Here is a 24,366-nt window from a genome sequence, read left to right as displayed (position 1 = left end):
GATGACCTGTCCTCCACAGTCACCAGACCTGAACCCAATCGAGATTGGGGTGAGCTGGACCACAGAGTGAAGGCAAAAGGGCCAACAAGTGCTAAGCATCTCTAGGAACTCCTTCTTGACTGTTGGAAAACCATTTCACTACCTCTTGAAGCTAATCAAGAGTGTGCAAAGCAGTAATCAAAGCAAAAGGTGGCTACTTTGAAGAACCTAAAATATAAGACATATTTTCAGTTGTTTCACACTTTTTTAAGTATTTCATTCTACATGTTTTCATTCATAGTTTTGATGTCTTCAATGTGAATCTACAATTTTTAGAGTCATGAAAATAAAGAAAACTCTTTGAATGCGAAGGTGTGTCCAAACGTTTGGTCTGTACTGTATATATACAGTATATACACACACACATATATATATATATATATATATATATATATATATATATATATATATAAATCCTTACACTCTCATTTTCATATTTATATATATATATATATATATATATATCATCCTCAGAAAAAACAAAGAGTAATATAGGCGTAACAATACAAGTTTTCTAGTTTGCTTTAATATATGAGGCCAAGTCCTTTGTAGAAAACTATGTTTACAAAGGTTTAGCTTTCTTGATAGCAAGCTATCAAATTCTTGCGTTAATTTTTACTAAGAAACTAAATGCTGAAATCTAATTTGCAGCTATTGGCAACACTGAAAATTTAGATAAAGGTGTTCTCCGGGAAAATAAATAATAAATACCTAGAGGAAATCTTTTTATAAGTGATTTCCTAAATACCTTTAATTAACAATTTACAAAGGATTTGTCTAGGGAGGTAATTACTATAGAACTTAAAAATGGTGCCATCCTACTACATGTTAATAGCACAAGAGCCTATGATCACGTGTAGTAAGAAGTTCACCTGCTGGAAGCTAGTGATAACCCATACCACGTATTGTCAAGCTATGTCAGATCACAGCTGCATACAGAAAGACATGGTGGATAGCAGTGAGCAGCCTCTTCTTTTCTCAGCGCCCATAGTATCTCCAGTATTAGATCATAAGGACAGGATGGACAGCAGTGTGAGCAACCTCTTCTTACCCTAGCACCTCTGCTTTTTCAGGTATTCAGATAGACAGGGTGGGCAGCCATGGGAACAGTCTCTTCTTATCTTAGTACATCTGGTATCTTCAGTATTAGATCATACAAACAGGATGGACAGCAGTGTGAGCAACTTATTCTTCCCTAACCACCTATCTGCAGTATTAAATCAGAGAGAGGGAGTAAACAAAGGTGTAAGCAGCTCCTTCCTATTTCAGCACCTCTGTTATCTCCAATATAAGTTCAATTAGATAGGATAGCTAGCAGTGCCAGTAGCTTCTTAGCTCAGTACCCCAAGTATCTCCAGTATTAGCTCATAAGGACAGGCTGGACAACAGTGGGAGCGGCTTCTTCTTACCTCAGCACCTTTATCTCCAGTATTAGATGAGATAGACAGGGTTGACAGCCATGTGAACAGTCTCTTCTTATTTAAGCACTTTTGCTGTCTCCAGTATTGGATGAGATAGACAAGGGTGACAGCCATGTGAGCAGCTTCTTCTTACCTCAGCACCTATAGACTCCTTAATAATAGTTCAGTTAGAAGGGATGGACAGCAGTATTAGCAGCTTCTTCTTATCTTAGTAACCCTACTATCTCCAGTATTAGATCATAACGACAGGATGGACAACAGTGGGAGCAGCCTCTTCTTACTTAAGCACCTGTGCTATATCCAATTTTAGATCAGATAAACAGGGTGAACAGCCATTTGAGCAGCCTTTTCTTCTCTCAACACATCTGTTATCACAAGTATTAGATCATACGGATAAGATGACAGCATTGTGAACATTCTTTTCTTACCTTAGCACTTCTGCTATCTCCAGTATTAGATCAGATACACAGGATGGACAGCACCTATCTGCAGTATTACATCAAAAAGAGAGAGTAGACAGCAGTGTGAGCAGCTTCATCTTACCTTAGCACCTCTGATATCATGAGTATTAGTTCAATTACATAGGATGGACAGCAGTGTCAGCAGCTTCTTCTTACCTCAGCACCTCTGGTATCTCCAGGATTAGATCAGATAGATAGAATGGACAGCTGTGGTAGCAGGGACTAAAGCTGTTTTATTCATAAGATGGTATTTTTTTATGTTAACTTGGCATTGTATAACCGCTGAACAAGCAAAATTTGGTTTGTCTGCTGATCGTATTGTTTATATGGACCCAAAATCATTGTTTTCAGCAAATAGGGGATGTGCTGCCAACATTGTGTTTACTGAGTGAGGACCCAATAATTGTATTAATAATTGGTGTTTTCCCTTTCAGTTTGCATCAGCCCTTCCCTTGTAAGAAATGGACTTTCTGGTAATTAATTGTCAATTAATATGGTGTATTGTAGGGAGAAATTTACAAATGTTAATAAACATTTAGGTGGTAAACCTCTGTCCAATACTCCATAGGTTATTTAAATAAGCCCACCCAAGTCATTAACTCCTTACTGACATATGTCATACAGTTACGTCATATGTAAGGTCCCTGACTTTGAAGCCGGGCCCACATTTTTCCCGGCAGATGATGGCTGTCTCTAGCTGTCAAATTTACCATGTTAACTGCTACTGTCAATCTCTGACAGCAGGATTTAATACATTCCAGCAAGGGTGTGCTTCATTCTATGTGCCCGTAACATGATCACAGGGTACTGATGGGTTGCCATGACAGCCAGGGGTCTGCTGGAGACCCTATGCCTGTTATTACAGTACTCCTGTGAATTTCTTTCATTTACTCCTGTGAATGCCAGCGTGTAGCTGGCGTTCATAGGAGACCGTAATTTTCACTATACATATCAGTGCTGTAGCATTGCTATGTATATAGTACAAGCAATTGAGTGATCACAGTTTCAAGCCCCCAAAGGAGAGTATGACAGTTCAAATCACCACATTTTGCCCCATTAAAAATACAGCCATTAAAAAAATATACAGACATATATCGCTTTTTAAATTAGTCTGATCGGTAAACGAAGTAATGTAAAAAAAAATCAAAATGCAACAATTCGTTTTTTTACTGGCCACCGCAACATTGGTATGAAATTCAAAAACAGGCGATCAACACATCATATGTAACACAAAGTGGTATGATTAAAAACATAATTTCAGCATTGAAAGCATTACGGCTCTTGGAAAATGGCAATACAAGCAAAAAAAACATTTTTTCACTATATATAATATGATATAATACTATATTATATATAAACTATGCATGTTTGGTATCTGCGTATTCGTACAGACCTGGAGAATATATTGTCAGGTCAGTTTTAATGTTTATCAAATGATAAAAGTAAACAAATAGAAATCTATTGTGGAATTGAACCTTTTTTTGCAATTTGACGCACCCAGAATTTCTTTTACGCTTTCCAGTCCATCACCTGATTAAATGAATGGTGTCATTCGAAAGTGCAATTAATCCCCCCAAAACAAGCCTTCATTCGGCGTGGGAAAGTGAAAGTAAAAACGTTAAGGCTCTTGGAAGAAGGAGAGGATGCAAACAAGAAAATGGAAATTGACTGCGGAGTGAAGAGGGGTTCAACAATCACCATTCGCCTATATTGAAGCAGACAAAACAGTTGTGGGGACAGAACAATGTTATTAGGAGCGCATTATGTGTTTGAGTGATAAATGATGATTGTGATGCAGGCATAAAAATCATTACACTAATGAACAAGTGTTTTGGTGCTCCCTCGAGTTGTTGCCGGCCTACTTAGATATGCTGAGTATCTAGAATGAGCGTTCACAAGATTTCTTGTTCACCAATTATTTACTCGTCTAACTAGACCATTACAATGTAAGCATTCTGACAGCTGGGTGGTTTATCCGATAATCTCAAAATCACAGACTTATTTAGCTGTGTATTGCTATATGGAAGTACAGTTTTGTGGCAACATTTCAAAGACAAGGTCGATCACCGATCCTACAGCTTTGCATATGTCAAAATGACATGTTAATGCACATGATGTATACATTACTTAAGTATCATGTAGTTTCTTGTATTCCGAGAAGGACACTGTGGTTTAGGCAGACTGGACAGATGAATTGCGATTCCAGCATTTATGAATATCATTGTTACTAGCCGGATTGATCTGCAGGATTATTGAACAATAGCTACATACCTCTATATATATATATATATATATATATATATATATATACATATATAGGTATATACATACAGTATTACACAGCAGAGAATATATCCACCACATTTTTGTAAATATTTTATTACTTCTTTTCGTGGGACACCACTGGAGATATGACACTTTGATACAATATAAAGTACTCAGTCTACAGCTTGTATTGCAACATATATTTGGTGCAACCTCTAAATAACTTAACAAACAGTCATTAATGTCTCAACTGCTGACAGCAAAAGTGAGTACTCCCCTAAGTGAAAATTGTGGCCCCCAAGTGTCAATATTTTGTGTTGCCATCACTATTTTCAAGCACTGCCTTAACTCTCTTAGACCCCATTCACACGTCCGTGAAAATCACGCACGTTTTTCACGGACATGTCAAAGGTGCGTATTGTCCTTCGTGTGCCGTTTTTATGGCACAACGTGTGTTCTCCGTGTGTTATCTGTGATAACACACAGAGAACCGGAGCTTTCTGCTCACCTGTCTGTGGTGCTGATCTTCGGTCTCCATTCCTGCTGACTCCCCGCTGCTGCTGCTTCCGGCCCGCAGTGGAGTGAATATTCAATGAGCATAATGAGCGGGGGTCGGAAGCAAGTGACAGCAGCGGCAGAGACAGCAGTGCTGGAGAAGGTGAGTATAGAATTTTTTATTTTTTTTTACAAACACGTGTGTTTTCTCTGGTGCGTGTCACACGGATCACATCTGTGCGGGCCGTGTGACACCCGTGATGCCGGAGAAAAACAGACATGTCTACGTGTGGGGCACACGTATGCTCTTCACGTACACACGGTCCAGAGCAAAACACGCACGTGTGCGCAGACACATTGATTTTAATGGGTCTACATGTGCACATGTCTCCGGCACGTGAGGAAACGAACCAAACACGTACCGGAGACACTGACATGTGAAGGGGGCCTTAGGCGGGCTTTGCACACTAAGACATCGCAGGCCGATGCTGCGATGCCGAGTGCGATAGTGCCCGCCCCCGTCGCAGCAGCGATATGTGGTGATAGCTGGCGTAGCGAAAGTTATCGCTACGCCAGCTTCACACACACACTCACCTGCCGTGCGACGTCCCTGTGGCCGGCGACCCGCCTCCTTGTTAAGGGGGCGGGTCGTGCGGCGTCACTGCGACGTCACACGGCAGGCGGCCAATCAGAGCAGAGGGGCGGAGATGAGCAGGATGTAAACATCCTGCCCACCTCCTTCCTTCCGCATATCCTACGGAAGCCGCAGTGAGGCCGGTAGGAGACGTTCTTCGCTCCTGCGACTTCACACACAGCGATGTGTGCTGCCGCAGGAGCGAGGAACAACATCGGACCGTCGCGTCAGCGTAATCATGGATTACGCCGACGCTGCACCGATGATACGATTACGACGCTTTTGCGCTCGTTAATCGTATCATCCAGCCTTTACACACTGCGATGTCGCATGCGATGCCGGAAGTGCGTCATTTTCAATTTGACCCCACCGACATCGCACCTGCGATGTCGCAGTGTGCAAAGTGCCCCTTAGAGTTTACTACAGATTCACAGGAGCCACTGGAATCCTCTTCCATACCTACATGATGATATCATGGAGCTGGTGGATGTTAGAGACCTTGCACTCTTCCACTTCCGTTGAAGGATGCCCCACAGATATGCAGTAGGGTTTAGGTCTTAAGACATGCTTGGTCAGCCCAGCACCATTTCCCTCAGTTTCTTTAGGAAGGCAGTGTTCATCTTAGAGGTGTGTGTTCAACAGGGGTAACCCAGGATTACCCTTTAGTGGGAAGGGCTTGACTAAGCACCTGCTGTGAGGCAAAATGCCAGGTGCCACACCCAGGGCAGTAACTGGGACTGTGGCAGCTTAGTGGAGCAGGATGACAGCAGGACCAGGATCAGGTAATGGACAGGTAGGTTGGGCACCGGCAGGACAAACGGGGCTGACAGGACAAACAGGGCAGAACAGGAACATAATCTGTAAGGGAACAGTCAGAAGGGGTACAGGCAGGTGCAGAACATCTGGCACGGGTCATCAGGCTCAGGCCACCAGGGAAGGGATATCAGGCACAGGACATTGGACACAGGTGGAGCCAGGACAGGACATCTAGCGGAACTCCGGTCATCATGGTCTAAGTCATCAAGCACGGAACACTGGTCGTTAGGTTCCAGGTCATCAGACACGGATTACTGGGCATGGGACATCAGGCATGGGGCATCGGACACAAGTGCAACCGGTGCGCCTGAGGCAGACAGTAAGACAGGTGCGGGCGGGTATAAACACAGGTACAGAAACAGGTCCAGGGTACAAGCTTGTATGGACACAGGTGCAGGGTGTAGGCTGGTACAAACACAACAGAGCAGAACTGGTTGCATGCAGGACTGGTGCTGGAGGCTGGTAGACCAAAGCAAATACAGGACCAACACACAGGCTAGGATCTGAATCCTAATGCATTGATCTTGCCCCTCCCATCAGGGGAAGGAGACTTAATTACCTGGTGCATCCCACTGATAGGCTGGGGACACCTTAGCAACATGTGCATTCTTACCCTTAAAAGGACAGGAAACATGCGCGCGCCCCTCAAGCTGAAGGCTAGGAAGCCCTTTACAGCATGCGCAGGGCCTAGGCAGAAACTGAGGACCAACACAAACGAGATAATCTGCAGGGGGACGAGCCAGGGACCGCACTACATGTGGATGGTAATGAAGGGACGCAGAGACTCACGCAACACATAGGTGAATATGGGGGGTTTGAACCGAGTATCACGCAACACGAGGATGGCCGTGCAGGGGACCACGCGACACGTGTGCAGCCATGCAGGTGAGTAGATGGCTGCACAGCACTAGGATGGCCATGCAGGAAAGAGTAGGGGGCAGGGACATGGCCATAGGACGCTGCGGAGTACCAGTGCTCTAGGGGACTCGGCCCTAGTGTGTGTTTAGGGTCATTAAGTAATACTTCCCTGTGGTGCAGTTTCTGAAGCGAGGGGATCATGCTCTGCTTCAGTATGTTACAGTACATGTTGGCATTCATGGTTCTTTCAATGAACTGTCACTCCCCAAAGACTGCAGCAGTCATGCAGCCCCAAACCATGATACTCCCATCACCATGCTTGACTGTATGCAAGACACACTAGTCTTTGTACTCATCTAGCTGCCCCCACACACGCTTGACTCCATCTGAACCAAATAAGTTTAGCTTAGTCTCATCAGACCACAGTACATGGTTCCAGTAATCCATGTTCTTAGTCTGCTTGTCTTCAGCAAATTGTTTGCGGGCTTTCTTGTTCATCATTGTTAGTAGAGGCTTCCTTCTGGAACGACAGCCATACAGACCAGTTTAATTCACTGTGCTGTGGCAAATGGTCTAAGCACTGGCAGGTTAACACCCCACAAAGAGTGTGGGAGCAATAACACCATATTTAACACACGTACTCCCAATTCACCCCTGAAATATTGTAACGCTAATGAGTTACATGAGACTGGGGAGGAAAACTGGCTAAATGGGCACAATTTGTCCATTTTCACTTGGGGTGTACTCATTTTTGTTGCCAGAAGATCAATAGATGTCCATAAATTTAATAATATGTAATAATGAGAAATTACATAGCGAAAACGTATTGAAGACATGAAGAAAGAGATGTGCAAAAATCCATGGAAAGTCATGAAACAAGTTGAAATGTATCATTAATTAGAAAGCCATCCAGCCACTTAATGAAAAAGAATATCAAGTGGATCAACTAATGGCCTATAAAAGGTGTTTCATTACCAATGTGCAACACAAGAAAAATATGAGGGGTAATACCAGGGGTACAAATTGGTGGTGTTTAATACTTATTTCACCCGACGTATATACTATGTATACTGTATATGTATGTATTTACTGCAAGACACACTGGACCGTAATATGCTCCTAGGTTTTAGAGGAGGAAAATATGAAAAAACTTGAAGCAAAAAATGTAGTCATAATGCACTGTTATGGGGGCTCTGCTGCTTACACTGTTATAGAGGTAATGTTTCCCGGTTCTGTACTAATGTCCCTCATCCTAGGCCCCTGCAGGTATTTGTGTCCCCAATCCTGGTATATATGTACTATCCTGGTGTATATGGCCCTCATCCGTGACCCGTCCTTGGTATATATGATCCCCATCTTCGTATACATGTTCCCCATCCTAGGTCCATTTTGGTTAAAATATATGTCCCTCATCCTGCTATGTATGATCGCCATCCTGGTATATATATCCCACATGCTGCAATACATGTCCCCATCTCGCTGCACACATAAACAAGCAAATAAAATTACTATGCTCCTCATCCCTCCAGTCCCAGGGTGCGCTGTGTCCTATCATGATACCAGCAGCTGACTTCAGCTTATAAGCGACTGGCAGCGCATGACGTCACTGCCTTGCAACCCCAGTTACACGTGGACTTCAGCTGCCGGAACTTTCACTGCTCTCCACACCCGGGAATATGGAAGTGGGGAGCAGTGAATATTCATTTTCTTTAATAGTGGACACATATGATTGCCCAGCCGCTGCATGAAGCCAGCAACTGGGTTATCACATGTCCCCGTCATTAAAGAGAATGAATATTCACTGCTCTCCATTCCCATAATCCTGCCCAACTCTATGTGCCGGCTTCAGTGCTGAGAGGAAAGTGAGATTATGGGCACGGGAAGCAGTGAATATTCATTTTCTTTATTTTCAGGCAAACTTTTAGCCCCCATGGTGGCTCCTGCCTTTTGCGAACCTCTCCTTCGCTTTTATATATATATATATATATATATATATATATATATATATATATATATATATATATACACACACTGTGTGTATATATATACTGTATATGTATATATAGTATATACGAGATTATAGGAAATAATTAGCTTTTTAATAGAAGCAGCAGCACTCCTTGAAATTGGTAATATAAAGTATTGCAGTCTCTTTTACTCTGACTGGAGTGGCACTTTTCCCTTTAATGATTATGTTATAAATAGGTTTACCTCCATCGTTCATTTAATCTTGGCATTGACTACCCTGATATTTATTTTCCTTTTAGAAATTGTTTTGCTTGAGGTGAACTTCGGGTTAAAAACCAATACAGTATATTAAACCCAGATGTCCAATAATGGAAATGAATCCCATCAGCAAACAAGCCAGAGCAATGCTATATTTACTCTGAAGTATATACTTGTGGACCTTGTCTCTTTGAATCCAAGCTTACAATTGCAAAGCCAGATTTCATTCTGAAATGTTCTGCTTGAAGTCACAGGGATATTTTAGAGGTTATGACTTGATCTGGTTTACAATGGTTGTTATAATTGGTTTGAGCATGTCAAGGTCAAGTATCTTAAAAATCTCTGACTCAACAGACCGATGCTGAGATGTACTCGCATCGCCCTATGTACTCTGTGTGTGTGTGTGTATATATATATATATATATATATATATATATATATAACAGTGAAGAAAATTTAGGATCCAGGTGGCACAATCAGTCGGTAAAGGTGTAAAGAAAAATATTTCATTCTTTATTTCTTCGTTAATAAAAAAGCATGGAATTGAGCTACAAAAGCAGATAAAACAACTGACGCATTTCAGGCGCCATCTGCGCCCTTAGTCATACTATGACTGAAGACGCACATGGCGCCAGAAACACATCAGTTGTTTTGTCAGCTTTTGTTGCTGAATTCCTTGCTTTTTTATTGATGAAGAAATAATGAATTACATTTTTTTTATACTTTTACCAACGGATTGTGCCACCTGGGATCCCAAGTTTCCTTTATATGGCTGTGCTGCACCAACGGGAGGGAGCACTTATTGGTGACTCTCCTTGGCTTGTCATTCCTCAAGAAAACATAGTGAGCTCAATTTTCTAATTTAATATTTAGATTTCCATACTGCTATAAAATAATATTAATTATTTTATTAATAATAAAATATTAACTTTCACACAAAATCTTCCCCTGCTCTTACTATTGTGTTTATTAATAATCACAGTATGCCATCCATAAAGCTCTGAAGTTTCTTAGTTCTCTCTGTAGTAAATGTTGACCTCTGTGGGATGAGGTTACTCATGGAACGATCACCCAACCCAATATACTGCATAGCAAAGACTTTGGCCCTGTTCATCCAAACCTTTACGCCACAATTTTGTTGTAATTTTTTTGAAAAGCAGAGTTGCACAAACATTGTGTTGCTTTTGAGTGGCACATTGGCAGTTAGCACGGCAGTCTTGCTGCGCTGGGATCCTTGGTTCAAATCCCACCAAGGACAACATCTGCAAGGAGTTTGCGTGGGTTTCCTCCGGTTTCCTCCAACACGTCAAAGACATACTGATAGGGAATTTAGATTGTAAGTCCCAATTGGGACATTATTGCTAATGTATGTAAAGTGCTGTGGAATTAATAGCGCTATATAAATGAATAAATATTATTATTTTGGTGTTTTGGCCAAAAAAGGCAGAGCTGGGGCAAAACTGAGGGGAAGGCAGTACACCACAGCTTGTGTAATTCACAACGAGCTGTGGTGTACCTTATGGCACAAATCTTATTCTAGTCAAAGAATGAAGTAAGGTTTGTAACAAGGTGCACAGAGGTGCATAACACACTGTAGACACGTCAGATTAATTTAGAAGGCATCTGCCTCCGAATATATCAGGAGCCTATGACTGCACCACACCCCCACCTCCAGACGGGCATGAACAACGCTGGTCTTGAATCGGAGCCCATTCTCAGATATGTAATCCGTACACTAGTAGCTGGTCTACATGACTTGAAACATTTTCATCATTTTTCATTCATATGGTGGCAAACATAAAAGTTCTAAGCCGCCACCTTTCTTGTAAGAAGCCTATCATCTATGGAAAAGCATGGTGTTTTCAAGAAATACTTCTATTTCGTAAATTCCTTCTAGTTTTTTTAACAATGGGTTTTCCGAGAAAAAAAAGCTGTTTTCTTTTTTTTTCCAGTAAAAAGAGACATTATTGACCTTGGGCTGAAATGTACAATACTAGTGCAGTTTGTATCCGGGACAACCCCTTCCATTTCTATAATATAATTTGTACTAACCTAATAAAGCATTAACGTCATAGCATGGAACCACAGAGGTCTAATTCCTTGAAAATAAGATGAACTTGCTTGGACAAATAATAGATGACATCGTTTTACGGATGAGTAATCTGTTTTGCTACAATTTACATTTGCTTTCCAAATACTTGTCTCTCATGTTTTCGTGGAAGTTTTCCCAACGCTAAGTTAATGCCCCTTATGGAGATCTTTTAAAAGTGGCGCTAATCATATGTAACTGTATGCGCGGGCAATATCAGGAGCCAGCATTTCTGTGTTTTCATTTTTCATAACTTTTACTGAGAAAATTAATTTTAGTAAATTGGAGTCTAAAAGAAGTGACATGATTATATCATTATCGGACCTGCGTAAAAATTTACACAAGAACAGCATGTAGGCAGTGATTAGAAAGCAAATCTGATTACAAGGAATAGAGCTTTAATTAGCTGTAATACGATTTTTTTTTTATTTCAAATTCATCATAGTAAAATATCTGTGCATATAAATAAGAGGCAGAGTACTGGTAAATAATTCTCCTGACATCTGTCTAGATGAGGCCGAATCATATTGTGAAAACCCAGTTTTGCTGTGGATTTCACTTGTCCGCTAGTACTGAGACACAAATGATGATACACTGATGTAAATATATGCAATTCATTTATAAATATTTTCATGTTAACGGGACTCCAGTAGGTTTAAGACCAGTGCTCTGTTTACAATTTAGGTGCAAATTTGTTTCTTCTTCATATATTTTAGGCTCTGTTTGCATTGGTATTAGAGGCTCCTTCAAGAAACCCAATGGACCATGCTATAGTCAATGTTGTCTGCTTGGCATAAATGGTGAATTATCATGCCACAAATAAATGCCAACAAAATAATACATGTTCAGAAAAAAGTAAAGGGAACCTATCACCGGGTTTTTCCCATACATCGTGTGGCCACCACCAGTAAGCCTTTATATACAGCACTAGCTGTACTACCCGGCTTCGCCCGGGTTAATAACTGTTGTTAACAAAATAGAATGTATTAACAAAAATTTATCTTGCACACAAAAACCACAAAACAAATAGATAGAAATGTAATTATTAAAAGACAAAAACTAAGCTAATAGAAGCATTTCACAACATATATTTCAACACCACAGATATTCCACACAGATTTAACTAAATTGGCCAAGTAATGTGTTCCGTCTGTCTCTTTCCAGGTCTGTCTCTTTCCAGGTCTGTCTCTTTCCCTGTCTGTCTTTTTCCTCGTCTGTCTCTTTCCCCGTCTGTCTCTTTCTCTGTCTGTCTCTTTCCCCGTCTGCCTGTCTCTGTCTCTTTTTTTGTCTGTCTCTATCTCTCTGTTTCTTTCCCCATCTGTCTTTTTCCAGGTCTGTCTCTTTCCAGGTCTGTCTCTTTCCCCGTCTGTCTCTTTCCTCGTCTGTCTCTTTCCCCGTCTGTCTCTTTCCCTGTCTGTCTCTTTCCCCGTCTGCCTGTCTCTTTCTGTCTCTTTTTTTGTCTCTCTCTATCTCTCTGTTTCTTTCCCCATCTGTCTCTTTCTAGGTGTGTCTCTCTCCCAGGTCTGTCTCTTTCCCCATCTGTCTCCCTGTCTCTTTGTCTGTGTCTTTTCCTATCTGTCTCTTTCCCTTTCTGCCTGTCTCTGTCGCTGTCTGCATGTCTGTCTGTCTCTTTCCCCATCTGTCTCTTTCCCCATCTGTCTCTTTCCCCATCTGTCTCTTTCCAGTTCAGTCTCTTTCCAGGTCAGTCTCTTTCCAGGTCAGTCTCTTTCCAGGTCTGTCTCTGTCTGTCTCTGTCCCTGTCTGTCTCTGTCTGTCTCTTTCACCGACTGTCTTTGTCTGTCTCTTTCACCGCCTGTCTCTGTCTTTCTCTTTCACCCTTTGTCTCTGTCTATCTCTTTCCCTGTCTGTCTTTATCTCTCTGTCTCTTTCCCTGTCTGTCCCTCTGTCTGTCTCTGTCTGTCTCTCTGTCTCTGTCTGTCTCTCTCTATCCGTCTCCCCACCGACATCTTATTACCTCACATATAAGCTTCTTATACTATGAATGTCTTTTGTTCCTATAGCAACCAATCACAGCTCCTACTAATAACCTGTAGTTCCAGGCTCCATTTACTTTAATGGAGCCATGTTTTTTGGAGAGTAACTGTAAAGCACAGGGTTACATTTTCCTGTCAAAACATAGTCTACGACGTTCCCTGGGTCACATAAGGTGTCTGTGCAAAATTTCGTGATTGTAAATGCGACGGTGCGGATACACTTTTTGTTTCGCTTTTTCCCCATTATGTAGATAAGGGCAAAATTGATTGGGAAATTGGAACGCGCGGGGTTAAAATTTCGCCTCACAACATAGCCTATGACGCTCTCGGGGTCCAGACGTGTGAGTGTGCAAAATTTTATGGCTGTAGCTGTGATGGTGCAGATGCCAATCCCGGACATACCCACATACATACACACATTCAGCTTTATATATTAGATTCTAGAATACTATATACTGTATAAGTGCCCAAGACGATCTGTATAACATAAAATGACCTTTTATTATACTCACCTGCGGGGTGGTTCGGTCCGATGGGTGTAGCTGATCTTGGTCTGACACCTCCTCTCTGCTTGCGATCGCTGTCCTCTTTCCCTGTGGATGATGCGTCCTCCATCATCCACACATCGCATTCTCCATTGTGCTCCTCACATGCACACTTTTCCCTGCCCTGCCGAGGGCAGTGCAAAGTATTGTAGTGCACATGCACGCGCAATTCTTGACCTTTCAATGCACCTGCCTATTACAGTATTTTAAGAGCACTGAGAAGTGGGCCTGCTTAGGAGCGCAATGGAGGACATTTTGTGGTTGGCGTAGGATGCTTCATCCTGCTGAACTAGGGAAAGAGAACAGTGATCGCTAGCATATAGGATGCATCGGATCAAGATCAGCAACGCCCATCGGACCAGACCGCACCACTGGTGAGTATAATAAAAGGTGTTTTTTATGATATACAGATTGGCTTAAGGACTTACAGTATTCTAGAATGCTCTATCTAAGGGTTATCAGCATTACACAAAACCTTTGTGACTTTCAGAGTGTTTTAAACAAGTTTTTCTATGAAAACACTTTGATGAATCACCCCGAAAGTCACATTGTGGTGCTGAACTGAACCACCTGAAACTAAAAAAAAATTAAAGACAACTCTGCCTTGTTGTTGTTTTCAAAGTCCTTAGGATCCTTAACCATTATTTTATCGGCAAACCTTGCCACTCTATAAATCCCATTCAGTTTCTTCCTCCCAAATATAATATCAGAATTAGCCAACCTGGTTAGGAGTTTCTTCTCTTAACGGACCCTATACTAGTTACATGCTTTGTCTCTATATTATGTACACCCTTAAGTCTGAGTTTTGTTTTCTTCTTGAATACTTACATCTGTATAGTCATAACAGTGCCATATAGCTGCAATATCCGTGCCCAGTACAATGGACTACATACAATTGAAACATTCTGTATTGCATTAGATTGTACTCTAAGTGGTGGCCCTCAACCATCTACAGGAATATTTTTTAAATGAGACAAACTGAAAAATATAAGAAAATACACTATAAAGTAAGAATCTGTATAGTCATGGCTTCATTAGATATTCAGAACTTTTTACAATTATGGTTTTGGATTATTTCTATATTCTGATGCATTTCTGTTTTCTGTTATACGCTATTTTTCTATGCTATTGTAGAAATGTATATTTTTATAAATATATGATATCTATAGGTATAGAAATGCAGGCGTTTGTTCTGTTCTAAAAAGCGGCCGGTGTAATACCTAAGATTTTATTAGCACTGTACAGAAGGGCGTACATTTCATTTCCATGTAAGGAGATCCTCACTAATGTGCTGTGCCAGGATTAAATTTGTGTTGTGGTTAGAAGGGCACATAGATTTTCCGCTCCCTTTGAAGCTTGGTTATCTAAGGGAATTTGTTTCCATCCAGCTTCTGTGCAGTGGTCGTAGACATTATTGCACATTAAAGTCAGGATTTTTAAACGGATTATTGCTATGAAAGTTCCCTGGTTCTGTCACAACATGAATTTGATGGCTTAGGCAGCATGGAGTCTTCATCTATTTCACACATTTTAACGCAAAATGGATTTCCTGACACATGCATAAAACTATTTAGAGGAAAATAAATGTCGAAAACAAAAAATATAAGCAGCGGTGATTTCTCACTTTCCGCATAATACAATAGGCTTCATTTCTGGAACGCCATGGAAGCAATGTAGAAAAAAAATGAGCCCGCAATTTAACTGTTTAAAGAAACCTACACATGGATTATCCGTAATCTGCAACGCTAAGGCTAAAGCACACCAAATTGTATTTATAAATCCCCCTGTCATTCCCCTTATTTAATTAGATATGGCACACTCATTTTTGTTGAAGTTGGGAAATAGAACGAAAGAAAGCTTACTGAAAAATAAATAAGCCATTGGTTAGTCCATGACTAAATCGACTAGCAAAGGAGCCAAAAATGTATTAGTAGAGAAAAAAACAGCTTAGAAACAGTGGGAAAATGCAGCTATGAAGGCTCATTTATGCTGGCCAATTATTGTCACATTTTCTGGAAAAACATAACAATTATAAGCATTTTTTACCACTAGTTTAGATTAAAAATAAATCTATGTAAGTGTAATTTTATTTGTAGAGAAACTCAATATTCCCATACACCTTAAATCAGTGCTCCTCAAACTGTGAGGCTAGCCTAACCAGTGAGGTACACCCCAGCTGATAGAGGGGCACAACCAGGGAGATACATTTCATAGACGGGAATATATTCTAGTCCTTTATGAGGCTGCAGCCATCTCTACTTTAGTTGCATAATTGACTTATTATTCACTTGTGTTAATATTATACTGAGTTCAGGAGACAAAAAAAAAATGAAATTTAAGAGATATTTTTCATACCAGCATGGACTTTCTCTACCGTTAGGTAGATCCAGGCACACTCTTGGGCTGTCTGCTGAGGCACAGGTAGTATCTTAGTCTGGTGGAACACCAGTAGGAAGTGTTTGAGAAGCCCTGCCTATCTATTGGCCAAACAGCTTTTTAACTGACTTCCGAAAACACATAAATGCTCAGCTTGACCAATCATAGTTTTAAGGTGGTAAGAACACACAAGTTCATCGAATTCATCCTATAACCCAACACGTTGATCCAGTAGAAGACAAAACCATCATACAGCAGATGCTAATTGCCACTTTTTGTGGGAAATACAGTTAGGTCCAGAAATATTTGGACAGTGACACAAGTTTTGTTATTTTAGCTGTTTACAAAAACATGTTCAGAAATACAATTATATATATAATATGGGCTGAAAGTGCACACTCCCAGCTGCAATATGAGAGTTTTCACATCCAAATCGGAGAAAGGGTTTAGGAATCATAGCTCTGTAATGCATAGCCTCCTCTTTTTCAAGGGACCAAAAGTAATTGGACAAGGGACTCTAAGGGCTGCAATTAACTCTGAAGGCGTCTCCCTCGTTAACCTGTAATCAATGAAGTAGTTAAAAGGTCTGGGGTTGATTACAGGTGTGTGGTTTTGCATTTGGAAGCTGTTGCTGTGACCAGACAACATGCGGTCTAAGGAACTCTCAATTGAGGTGAAGCAGAACATCCTGAGGCTGAAAAAAAAGAAAAAATCCATCAGAGAGATAGCAGACATGCTTGGAGTAGCAAAATCAACAGTCGGGTACATTCTGAGAAAAAAGGAATTGACTGGTGAGCTTGGGAACTCAAAAAGGCCTGGGCATCCACAGATGACAACAGTGGTGGATGATCGCCGCATACTTTCTTTGGTGAAGAAGAACCCGTTCACAACATCAACTGAAGTCCAGAACACTCTCAGTGAAGTAGGTGTATCTGTCTCTAAGTCAACAGTAAAGAGAAGACTCCATGAAAGTAAATACAAAGGGTTCACATCTAGATGCAAACCATTCATCAATTCCAAAAATAGACAGGCCAGAGTTACATTTGCTGAAAAACACCTCATGAAGCCAGCTCAGTTCTGGAAAAGTATTCTATGGACAGATGAGACCAAGATCAACCTGTACCAGAATGATGGGAAGAAAAAAGTTTGGAGAAGAAAGGGAACGGCACATGATCCAAGGCACACCACATCCTCTGTAAAACATGGTGGAGGCAACGTGATGGCATGGGCATGCATGGCTTTCAATGGCACTGGGTCACTTGTGTTTATTGATGACATAACAGCAGACAAGAGTAGCCGGATGAATTCTGAAGTGTACCGGGATATACTTTCAGCCCAGATTCAGCCAAATGCCGCAAAGTTGATCGGACGGCGCTTCATAGTACAGATGGACAATTACCCCAAGCATACAGCCAAAGCTACCCAGGAGTTCATGAGTGCAAAAAAGGGGAACATTCTGCAATGGCCAAGTCAATCACCAGATCTTAACCCAATTGAGCATGCATTTCACTTGCTCAAATCCAGACTTAAGACGGAAAGACCCACAAACAAGCAAGACCTGAAGGCTGCGGCTGTAAAGGCCTGGCAAAGCATTAAGAAGGAGGAAACCCAGCGTTTGGTGATGTCCATGGGTTCCAGACTTAAGGCAGTGATTGCTTCCAAAGGTCGCAGCAAAATATTGAAAATAAAAATTTTTTTTTTGGGTTTGGTTTATTTGTCCAATTACTTTTGACCTCCTAAAATGTGGAGTGTTTGTAAAGAAATGTGTACAATTCCTACAATTTCTATCAGATATTTTTGTTCAAACCTTCAAATTAAACGTTACAATCTGCACTTGAATTCTGTTGTAGAGGTTTCATTTCAGATCCAATGTGGTGGCATGCAGAGCCCAACTCGCGAAAATTGTGTCACTGTCCAAATATTTCTGGACCTAACTATTCTTTCTCGACTCAACATACTGCAATCTCTCTAGTTTTCAATGGAAAGAGGCGATCATGTCACTGAAAAACACCTTGGTGGCAGCTTGTCTCCTTCTTAAACACAAGGATCAGCATTTAGAAAGTACTTAAACTGTTTACCTTATATGTTTCAGGTCATGCATATCGGGGGGGGGGGGGGATGGGTCCTCAACTTATCACTCTAGAGACGTCTGAGAAGTGGAAGGTTGGAAAGCAGGAGCACACAGCTCCTGTCTAATCGAGTGTGTAAAGTTGAGTATGATTTCAATACAAATTTTGAGCTTTTCTCAGACAGGAGATTCACAGTTTTCAAAGTCATCTGTTTTAGCTGATTTTAATATGTAAGGGAGCATTTACAGTTTGTAAAGGCTATGTAGAGACAGGCTCTTGGGAGGGCTATCAATAAGCAATAATTGCAGTAAATACCATGAGCACTTTTGACACACTAAACCTTTAGGATATGTCTCCCCATTGCTTTGTGGTATCATCTTACAGCCCACACAATATTGATCTATCCATCTGTGCTTTAAAAATTGTTGAATGCCATGAGACCTAAAATTGGAGGTGGGCGGGAATATGGGTGTGGGGAGCAGTGAATATTCATTTTCTTTAATAGTGGACACATTGAGCGCCCCAGCACTGGTTTACTGCAATGACTGGGAAGATGATGGGTGTCTGCTATTAAAGAAAATGACTATTTACTGCTCCCCACACCCATAACCCACCTCCCATTGAGTAAATATTCATTTTGTATTAGCAGCTGATGTCAGCATGTAACTGGGAGCACATGGTATTGACATCATGTGCTGCCTCGCTTACACTTCGAAGTCAGTTGCTGTCATCAGAGGAGTGGATGGAAGGTGAGTAGTAGAACCATTTATTTTTAAACTAGGAAAGGCCCATTATGGGGATCATATACCAGGATTAGGGACATATATTAGGATGGGGATCATATATACAAGGATGAGCCCAGAATGGGGGATATCTATACCAGGATGGGAACATATATAGCAGGTAGGGCCCATGATGGGGATCATATATACCAGGATTGGGGACATATATTCCAGGGTGGGGAACATATATACATGGTAGAGGCCCAGAATGGGGGACATTAGTACAGAATTGGGGGTCATTGCCTCCATAACAGTGTTAGATCATTCCCTCCACCAACAGTATGTCATAACCACACTTTTCTTCTTCCTATTTTTTGCTCCTAAAACCTGTCTCTTATGGCTCAGTGTGTCTTATAGTAACAAAAAATACAGTTTAAATTAATAAACCAACCCTGATCCATAGCCGCGCTTAAATGTCAATCACATTACTCTAAAGTATGATGTACTATGCAGTAAAACTATTCCAAGAGGCCTTAGTGATGGCTGTAGCATTGCTTATTGATAATGTCTCACTATTTAGGTTTACTTTTCTTTCTTCTCCTTCCATTGTCACATATAATTTAGTATTCCCATATCTTGGAGGTAGAACACTATCCATCTTGGGTCTTGTAGATCATAATTATAAAGGTCATTCTGCCAGAACTACAGTGACATTTACGTTTACACAGGCAGAGTAGTAAAGCAAAGAAGGAACAGTGACAGATTTTAACTCTGCATAGTAGTGAAGATTTAGGCCTTATTCACTCGTCCTTGACTTAAAAGGACAGCATACTGATGCAACAAGGACTTGCTGTTGTTTTTTTGTAGACCCAGGGAGTTTGGTGTGTCTGAGTGCATGGAAAACAGATACGGATGTATTAACAAAGTCTTCACGTAGATCATTGAAGATCTGAAAGTCCAACAACTGTGCAAGAAAGCACCTTCTACAGCCTCATTTTTGGAAACTCACCACATTTGTGTCCAAGATATTTCTAATGGTATATATCACGGCAGCCATTAGTGATTGGTGCATTGCTTTCGATATCTAGATAAGAAGCCAAGTAGAAAAAGACCTACTTGCGCCAAACATGAGTAAGAAGGGACAGTGTTTTATTTTTCACTTTTGGTGTCGGTTTTGTCTGCTTGAATATTTTATATGCAGTGAGAATTGATCAGCTTTTGAAACTGAAATGATTTACCATTATTTTATAAGGAAATATTCACTCTCAAAATTGACTTTATTTTCAACTAATCTTAAAGAAAAAAAAAATTAAGGAATTTATTTTGGATAAATTACTATGATCAGAACACTTATTGGAAAATGGGACCAAATACCCACTGAACCTTCTTAAAAATATTAATTTCATTCAACATATTGGTACTTAAAAAATGTATGCCAATTCTCTAATCCATGCTCAGCATTAAAATCCCTTAATCCACTTCTAAAATCAGCTTTACTAAACCATTTAATAAATGTGCAGATGTGGGTATTTTGGTTTTAGAACTCCTGAATACATTTTCACGTTGACTTGATTAAAAATTATATTTACACTTCTTTCTGCAGTTGTTCTCCATGGGCCTTTATTTCATTACTGCCATAGGGACTTTGTATAGGTCTAAATTACCTTCCACATGAGTGACCACCTTCTGAATGAGGAGATTATTCATAGCTTTTATATAGAAATTGTCACAGGTTATAAACAATGTCGCAAAACAACACTTCAAGGGGTTGTTCCCTTCCCAGAAAATCTCATTCCATCGGCACAATTTGTTGTAGAAAAAGAAACCTCTCTTTACTCACCACCTCTGGATCCACCTCGGAGCTTTCACTGCTGCTACCGATGTCTTATATGGGCTGCAGGGCTGACGGCACATCAAAAGCTCATTAATAGCGATGGGCGAGCAGTACAATGGTCAAGTGCTCGTTATTCGAGTTGAGCAGGTCTGACGCTTTGTAAGTGCTCGCCTTGAATAATGAGTATAATGGAAGTCAATGACTTGTCAGTTCGACACATACAGGGAGGGCAGAGATTTTTTGTGTTATTTTTGACAACCAAAATGGTTTTAACCCCCAGTGAGATCCATTCAGAGACTGCAATTGGGTCTCACTGGGGTGCCTGCTCACATCATGCTATGAAGCCAGCCTGTGCTTTGTGTTCATTGTTTCACGGATGACACATCTGAGCACTGCGACGACCGGAGCACACCGATGCTGGATTGAGTACCAAGCACACCGATGCTGGATTGAGTACCAAATAGCACAGAGCCCACTTGCCCATCATTACTCGTTAAGGAATCAGAGAGCTCAGCTACTTTCATTGGTGCATTCAATCTACAAGGGCAGAGGCACTAAGCTTAGTGAATGGCTACTGAGCTGTTGATGTGACATCAGTGCTGCTCGCCATATCAGGCACCAGGAACAGAGACAAAGAGGTGGACGAGCAAAGGGCAATTTTTGTTTATATGTAACATACTGTACAAGGGGTCAGGATTTTTGATTGGGAGGCAACCCTTTTAATCCTCAATAATACAGGATGTTTTTCCATATAGAACAAATATGCTACATGTGTCATTCTAGACCATACAACTATTTTTTAAGTTTTTCTTGTAATCCTTCATAATAATTGTAATCTAATTATTTTTTTTTCTACTTTCATCCTCAGCACGAAAAAGGATATGCTAGTCAGATCTACAGGACTTACCTGAAGCAGCATGATTTGCACAAGTTGACCAACAAAAGCATCAACTTTTCAACTTCATTATCCTGGCCATCCAGTCTGGTATAAAAGAAGGATTAAAAGTCTGCTGCTGAAGGCATGGCCAAACTAAGGACCTTTCTGCTCTCAGCAGGCCTGAGAAATGAGTTGAAATGTGAAGAAGAACTGTTGAAACTGCAGAGGCGACCGCCGTTGCCTCACTTATCAGTGTGTGCCTGTTTACAGCACTATATATCTTTCTTTCTCCAAAACGTCACTGAGCCCTTTAGATGTTTCTAAACACCACAAGAAGCCAATCGTACCGATAGAACATGCATTATAAATGCAATATCACTGTTTTAAACTTGACTGTTTTATATTATTTTTTTTTCTTTTCTTTTTCTTTTTTTTTTTTGTGTGCTGAAGTGTTACCTGAATTATCCAAACTTTACAAGAGAGATTGTGATCATGTTATTTTTCACCTGTGGGTCATAAAAGAAAAAAAAGAGAAAAAAAATATTGTTTATCCGCAGACCCATGGAATATCAAAGACATTCTGTAGTTTATACACCGTGTTGCAAAGTGTTTACTGTACTATTTCAAAGCTTCTAAATAAATATAAAGTATATATATATATATTATATAATTTTCTGAAAAAGTGGTACAATTTAATTGATTTATAAATGGATTCATACAGCCCACAAGGTATAAAAATGTAAAACTAATTCAGGTCCTAAATTATTTATTGTTGATAGAATTATTAAATAGCGTTTCATAATGATAGATCCGGACCAATTCCTGTTCACCCTGTTAAAAGAAGCTATAAGCTACATCAGATTTGTACGGAACTTTAAATACCAAAGATGCAGCTTTCAAGATTGAGCACTATGACCTACTATGGCATATTTTGATCTTCCTTATTTTATCCTGTGGATTTTAATTTTACAGCTAAGTTTTATAAAAAAAAAAAAAACAAATGAAAAAAAATGGGAACTGATCTGTAAATGTTGTCAAAAAACAACACTGGATTTTCTGTACAGTTTGAAATTGTAAAATATGTACCTGAAGATTACTATTTTGGAAGATTTAGCCCCAAATCATATAACTTACACGTATCTTTCTCTAGCATAGTTTTGTGGAAACTTGAAAAAAAAAAATATATATATATCTTCTAATCTTGCCTAGAAAATGTTTTTTAATAGACGAATCATGAAACATAGTGTTTTTTCCAATCCATTTTTTACACAGCAAAATTTCGAGTTAGGATCATTTCACATTATTATTAAACACTTCGATATTATCTGTGTCTATGATAATTTTTTTTTCATGGTAAAATTGTAATATATCTATATATATGAAGAGTAATATGTTTTATTAAAGAAAATGAGTGGCTCATAAGGACAATCATTTTAAATTTAACTTTTTCTTCCATGTCAAAAAAAAAATCAAATATCATCGAAATATTAAAATGTTATTATTTTTATTTTATTTTTTCACATTCCAGTGTGTTTGTTGTAATTCTTTGTCGATATTTTTTTTTTGTTCTGCTATATGTCACAAGAGCTGTTATTGACTACATGTCATATCGAACATGTTTACAAAAGCAATAGTTTGATTGTATTAGCAAATGGTTTGGAGTGCTATGTTATATACTGTATTTCCCTAATGGCTAGGGCTATATGAGGGACTCCGCCACGCTACCTGATCAATACAAACATCTATCATTGCTTCAGGTTATCTTACAAATGGATAGGAAAGTACAATAGACTATACCTGCTTCATTCCATTATTAAAGGCCATGGACACCTTTGACATGGAAAATGATTTTTACATTTTTTAGTTGCTACCTTCAGTTAGAAAAAAAAAATCAAAAAATGTCTTATCTTCCAGATTGCAGTGTTTATTTATTCCTTTTTAAAGTACCAGGATATTCAGTTTTCAAACTGCTTCTAGTTTGGGTAATATATAAATACTGCGTGTGTTTTCTGTCAATTTCAGATGCTGCCTTCACTACTTTTTATAAATCTGCAAATATTCATTCCTATACTAATTCCCACTTCTACAACCTTTGGTCTCCTGACAGACACGAAAGCCCCCAGTACACATAAGACTAGTGTTATCCGAATCCACCAATATCGACGGGTTTGGATGACAATCTAATGTGTAAGGGACACCAGCCAACCAATGATCAGGGGATAGAATGTCGAACAGGCATATACGTGTCCGTACTGCCGATAGCATGGTTCAATCAAAGATAACCGCTGGTGGAGAACACAGGAACACTTGGCCTTATGAGCATTCCTGTGTATGGGAGAGTCAGCTGAGATGGCTGTCAGCCGAACAATCAGCCAAAGCGTCATTCGGCTGACAGCCATCTAATATGTACTTGAGGCTGAGAATCATGTTATCCTCTTCCTTGCAGAGACCTTTATCTTCATATACATTTATTACCTCTATAATTTGCACATATAGACTGTCAGGTGTTTGCTATATTTACTCTTTAATATAGAACAGTCTGTGATGTCTGATCTATGTTGAAAACACCAGCACATCCTGCTATGTGAAGGAGTTGCACAGATTCTACAACAGCAAATTGGTAGGAAATTTTTAATGATGAGTAT

The 24,366-nt window shown here is 40.0% G+C and overlaps 1 protein-coding gene across 2 annotated transcripts in view; it reads left to right on the top strand.

Annotated features, from left to right (window-relative positions):
* The window catches only part of PCDH10 (protocadherin 10), a 100,078-nt gene extending 76,206 nt beyond the window's left edge, over nucleotides 1-23,872 (top strand). For both annotated transcript variants that reach the window (XM_075348618.1, XM_075348609.1), the window contains one exon: nucleotides 21,713-23,872. In XM_075348618.1, the coding sequence (XP_075204733.1) occupies nucleotides 21,713-21,732 (20 nt within the window). In that variant the 3' untranslated portion in view covers nucleotides 21,733-23,872. The remainder of the gene's footprint in view (nucleotides 1-21,712) is intronic.
* The last annotated feature ends 494 nt before the right edge of the window (nucleotides 23,873-24,366 follow it).

The sequence above is a fragment of the Anomaloglossus baeobatrachus genome, chromosome 1 (genome assembly GCF_048569485.1).
Source record: "Anomaloglossus baeobatrachus isolate aAnoBae1 chromosome 1, aAnoBae1.hap1, whole genome shotgun sequence".
NCBI lineage: Eukaryota > Metazoa > Chordata > Amphibia > Anura > Aromobatidae > Anomaloglossus > Anomaloglossus baeobatrachus.
The sequence above is the reverse complement of the archived record's forward strand: the minus strand, read 5'-3'. Positions and strand labels throughout refer to the sequence as shown.